The sequence below is a fragment of the Amaranthus tricolor genome, chromosome 15 (assembly GCF_026212465.1).
Source record: "Amaranthus tricolor cultivar Red isolate AtriRed21 chromosome 15, ASM2621246v1, whole genome shotgun sequence".
In the NCBI taxonomy this organism is placed as follows: Eukaryota; Viridiplantae; Streptophyta; class Magnoliopsida; order Caryophyllales; family Amaranthaceae; genus Amaranthus; species Amaranthus tricolor.
Genome location: NC_080061.1, coordinates 3,561,930 through 3,567,500, shown reverse-complemented (window position 1 = coordinate 3,567,500; position 5,571 = coordinate 3,561,930). Strand labels below are relative to the sequence as shown.

Here is a 5,571-nt window from a genome sequence, read left to right as displayed (position 1 = left end):
TTGAATAATTTAGGAAATTACTTTTCAACAAAAGATATTGTTGATTAGGTGTTTTATTTGCAGTTTTTTGAAAAAAGTACAAATAATTGGAGTGAAGACATTATTCTAATTAGATTTACTTAATTTGGAAGATTCTTAAATTACGAATTATCTCATTTATCAAGTTAAAAATTATATTTGATATTTATTACATGAATTAAATTGACTATAATAAAGAATTTTCATATCATATTATTGTAATTATTTATTTTTCAAATTAACTACAATTTTTGAAATTAATTTATATATAAGGATGTCACATCATAATTTAACATTTATGATTTAGATACATTTGGAGAATGACTGTATAGCAAAATTATAAAATTGTATGTTTTCCATAATGAAAAACTAAGGGTAAAAATTCAATGGAGTTAAAGATTAGTTTAAGATTTACATTGATATAATATAAAGACTACTACGTCCGTTTCTTTTTGTTTCTCCACTTTACATTTTGCATGCATTTTTTAGCAAATTTTAAGCTTTAAAGATTATTTTAAGATTTACATTATAAAAAATTATAAAAACTATATATTAAAAAACTTTACATCAAGACAAATCTAACAAGATTTTACATAAATATATTTTATCTACAATATATATATATATATATATATATATATATATATATATATATATATATATATATATATATATATATATATATATATATATCAAAAATCTAATTTAAGTTTCTTTTTAAAAATGGACAAACTTAAAGTAGATAAACAAAAAAAGACGGAAATAACAAATAATTGAACTTATGATTATATCTCCGTCTAAAATTAGCCGCAACATAACTCGAAAATCTAATAGAACTATGATCGAATAGTTTTAATGCGCTAAAACAGAAATGTAATGACCGAATCAATTACATGATGTAACATGTGTTGATATATGCTAAATGGACTGTAATAGGTTAAAGTGGAAATTGTAAAAATATAATAACCTTTGTGTGATCTGTTGTAAATAAATGTAACTATTGTTTATTTTTAAATAAATCCACTTATTCGGTATAATTGCTGAAAACAAACTAAATTATTATTTATTTATAATTCTTGTCTTACAAAGAAGTTTTAAAGATGGTATAAAAAATTGGTCGGTTTATTTTTAGGAGATAGACTTAATAGGTGGATTTATTTATGGGATATTCTACATGTTAGACACAAACTTTTGCAAAAGGTCAGTAATCACAAATCTTAAATTTTTTTTTTTCACAAAATAGCACTTGCTTTTAAAATTTAAGCTGTCGTAACATTATGAACCAAAAAACGTTTGATTTTTCGTTATTTATGAAAATTTTCTTTTTGCCCATGTGTTATTTCCTTAACATAAAGAAACCCCTCCCCTTCGTCCGTTTTCTTTTTCTTGCATTCATCTTCTTTCATTAATTTTTAAATTCCTTCAACCATCTTCAAATTCTGCATACTCAAGAAGTTCTTTAAGGCCATCAACGAGGTTCAACAACTAATGTAAAGCTTACTCTTTCTTTAGTTGGATGAATGAAGAATGTTTGACTAAATATGGAGAACAAAGGTTTATGTGTGAAGCATAAGGAGGACTAATGTCTACTCAATTTGAAACGGAATTGATGGTTCAAAATGATTATTGTTGTTCTTTTAATACTTGTCTTTCTCATTAAGAATTACGCAATCACAAATGTCTACTCTAATACAACTCTGCAAATCAATCTTGAAAGCATATGTCAACTAATATAAACATTTGGTTGAATTTTTAAATTAGTATCCTCTTAATCAGCTATGATGATTATGGAAGAAGGAAATTTGTAGAAAGAAGAATGTGGATGGAAGATGGATGTAGATGGAGAAGATGGATGAAGAAGAAGAAATAGGTGAAAGGGAAATTTCCAAATTAACGTAAAACCAAACGTTTTTGGGTATTAATGTTACGGCAGTTGGAATTCCAAAAGTAAAATGCTCTTTTGTGGAATTTTTTTAACATTTGCTATCAGTGGCCTTTTGCTAAAGTTCGTATCTACCTTGTAAAATATCCCTTTATTTAAAATAAATAATAGATAAACTTATTTTCAACAGATCAAGATAAAATTCAAAGGTTTGATAAGTAAAATTTTAATACAAAATAAAACGTTGCTACTCATTTTAGGTGATATAAAATTTTTGTTTTAAGTGCTAATTAATCATTTGTGTGGGAGGGAGTAACTTATCCATTCAACCAAAGTATTTCATTAAAAATAAATTAGTTAATGAAAATATACAAGTATTTTAATATGTTCAATAGTGTTTAGACGAGGTTGAGCTAGGTCAAATGTCAAAACTTGGGTGGCTTTGGCCATCAGCAGTCCTTACAATGCACCTAAATATTAAGGGAATCTCTTTATGTTCCCAAACAAAACAAGCTTCATCAGTAAGTTGCGTTGTCATGTTCATATGTATGGAAACTGTTCGGCAGAGACCATCTTAGATAATAGATACTTCCATTATTATAACTTCATAATAATTAATACTTCAATTGACTTCAGTTCTATTTACAAAAATTCATTGGGACATGAATTGTCTAAAATTCTAGGCACCGTTTCATATATATATATATATATATATATATATATATATATATTATACTTAATAATTGTGCAAATTTTTAACCAACTAACCTTTGAAATGAAGGAGTATAATTTTTGATAATTTAAGATATTCACGAAAATAAAAGTTGCAAAAGGCAAAAATTAATATTCTAGAGGCAAAATTAAGTTTGTCAAATAAATCAGGTCGGATTGAATTCGTGTTTAGATCATATATAAATAAGTCAGATTTTTTAACTCGAAGTTAACGTGTTTAGTTAATTGAATCGAAAATTACAATCATGACATGACCTGATCTGTAACAGATCAAGTTAAATTAACTTGATCCACTTAACTTGTTTATAGTTTTGTATTTTATTTTGAGGTTTTTAACATTAATTATATCTTATTTAATTTTTATGTATCAATTTTAAGCTTTTACTTTATGAGTTGTTTAATTTGTATTCATAAAGAAAGAAAATATCAAATGATTATGTTCATGTTTATGAGAAAAAGTATATTTATGTAGAATAGGTCTTATTACATTCATCTCAATATATAGTTTCTAAAAATAAGCTTTTTATAATTTTTAAAAACTCATAATAAAATAATTTAATTTTAAATTTTCACTGTAAGATAAAAAAAAGTAAATGGAAAGAATATTCGAGAAAGAAAAAAGTATTTTAAAAAAGTATTAAAGTTCATCATTACCGCCATTATCCACAACAAATTTCAGTTGCACAGTTTCCAATCATCATGAAGATTAGCACTTAGCAGCCTTCCAAAAAAAAGCATATAAAACAGAAAAGACTGCCTTGCGAAATTAAAATACTATTTAAATACTTGGTCAGTATTAAATTACTTATAAGATTAAAAATATTAACTATTTATTTATTATTTTTGTAAAAATTATTAATATTAATTTTTATAATTTTTTATCATATATTATTTAAAATATTAAAAATTAAATTAATATATTAGACCAGGGAAAATACAAAGAATACTAAGTAATTTGAGATGGGGAATTATTATCACAAAAATGCAATACTTAATAAATTTCTCAGCGGTCAGCTTTACATCAAACTTACCGCAATGCGAGAATTTTAAAATAATAAAAAGCAACGGCTTAGATTTCATCAAGAACTTTTCCTTCGCATCTATACAAAAACGTTGCTTCCTAGCTACTAGAAATGAGGACCTCTCCTGGAAACTCCCTTTTTTCTCCTATATATACCAAATTTTCCACTCTTGTTTTCCACTCAAACTCAATTACCTTCCTCCTCAAGAAAAAAAAAAAAAAGAAACTCTTACTTATTATAGTTTTTAAGCTTCCAAGCTTTCAAAAATGGCGTTACCTAATGACTCTTCAGCTTTAGAGTTCATCAAAAATCATTTGTTTAGTGAACTTTCTCCTATAGGTTCAAATTTTAGCTTTAATTTCAGTTTTAACAATGGAAATAATATTAATAATTTTGATGTTGATAATCATGAATCAAATTCTCTGTGTTCTCAATCGTCTATTGATAGTTCTTCAACCTCGTTTTCCTTTGGTGGACAACAGAAGCAGCAGCAGAGTTCCGCCTTGATCAAGGAGGAGCAGAATTTTGATTTCGACTTCGATTTTGATCTCGGTTTCTCAAAATTTGAGACGAAAACGAAGGAAGATGATAATCAGATGACGTCATCACCGACGTTCTCCAGTGGATCAAAGTCGAAGTTTAGTGAGAGGAAGCCATCGATGAAAATCGCGGTTCCGGCACAGACTAAGAAGTTCGAGGTTGTCGAGTTCGTTCCTGAGTCAACTCAGCAAGTGAACACTGAGTCGACTCAGCGAGTTGAGGAGGAAACACGTAGGCACTATAGAGGAGTAAGGAGAAGGCCGTGGGGAAAGTACGCAGCAGAAATTAGGGATCCGAACAAGCGCGGGTCACGAGTTTGGCTTGGAACTTATGAAACTGCAATCGAAGCAGCCCGAGCTTATGATAGGGCTGCTTTCAAGCTTCGCGGTGCAAAAGCGATTCTTAATTTCCCGCTTGAAATCGCGAAGACTGTGGAGATGTCTGAAGTCAATAACACCGCCTCAAGTGGCGGCGTTGACAGCGGAAACAGAAAGAGAAAGGCAGTAGAGGATAAAGTTGAGGTGGTTGAGGTAAAAAAAGAGAAAGTTGAGCAATCGACAAATACGATGTCGTATGGATTTGAAGATTTAGGACCGTTGACACCGTCAAATTGGACGGCGTTTTGGGATTTGGATGTGAAGTCAGGAAACGGAGTTTTCACTATCCCTCCTTTGTCGCCGTTATCTCCCCATCCATCAATAGGTTACTCTCAGCTTGCAGTTAATTAAGTTAATTACTACAGTACTAATAATTAAGTACTTAATCAGGGATTAAGGATATATAATCCATTCCAATGCAATGTTCTGAGTAAGAAAATTCCTAAAAAAGGAATAAAAAAAAAGTAATGTAATTTTGATTTTCTTATTAGAAGTAGATACCGTTAAGAAAGTGCTGTATGTAAATAGCGAACCAACGGCCTCTGTTTTTGGATTTCGATATTCATTTCATTGGTTTATTTAATTAAAAGCTTGTTTAATTAAACGTTTGTAATTCTATAATGTTCATTTCTTTGTGTATTACCATAAATATTCAATTCATAAAAATCATAGTTTTTGCTAAACTCTTTAATTCTTATCACTCAAATTAGCAATTTTATTAATACACAATTATATCTCAGATTCTATTTTAACGGAACTCAACTCTACTTTAAATTGGACTTATTAAGATGATGATAAAAAATAATACATAATAATATGTAATAAATATAAATATGGTGTTGATGTATCAATTTTTATGTTGTCAATGCAATTATAACACTTTTAAAAAATGTTATTAAACTAGCAACTTTAATAATGCATAATTAAAAATATGGTATGTCTAACAACTCTAATTTGGTATTGCAAGATCGATTTTATTTAACAAAAATTGATATATATT

The 5,571-nt window shown here is 28.0% G+C and overlaps 1 protein-coding gene across 1 annotated transcript; it reads left to right on the top strand.

The window, feature by feature from the left end:
• Positions 1 to 3,826: 3,826 nt before the first annotated feature.
• On the top strand, positions 3,827 to 5,184 carry LOC130800720 (ethylene-responsive transcription factor ERF105-like). The gene has a single exon (XM_057664321.1). The coding sequence runs from the start codon at positions 3,921 to 3,923 to the stop codon at positions 4,920 to 4,922; it is 1,002 nt and encodes a 333-aa protein (XP_057520304.1). The 5' UTR covers positions 3,827 to 3,920; the 3' UTR covers positions 4,923 to 5,184.
• Positions 5,185 to 5,571: the final 387 nt, after the last annotated feature.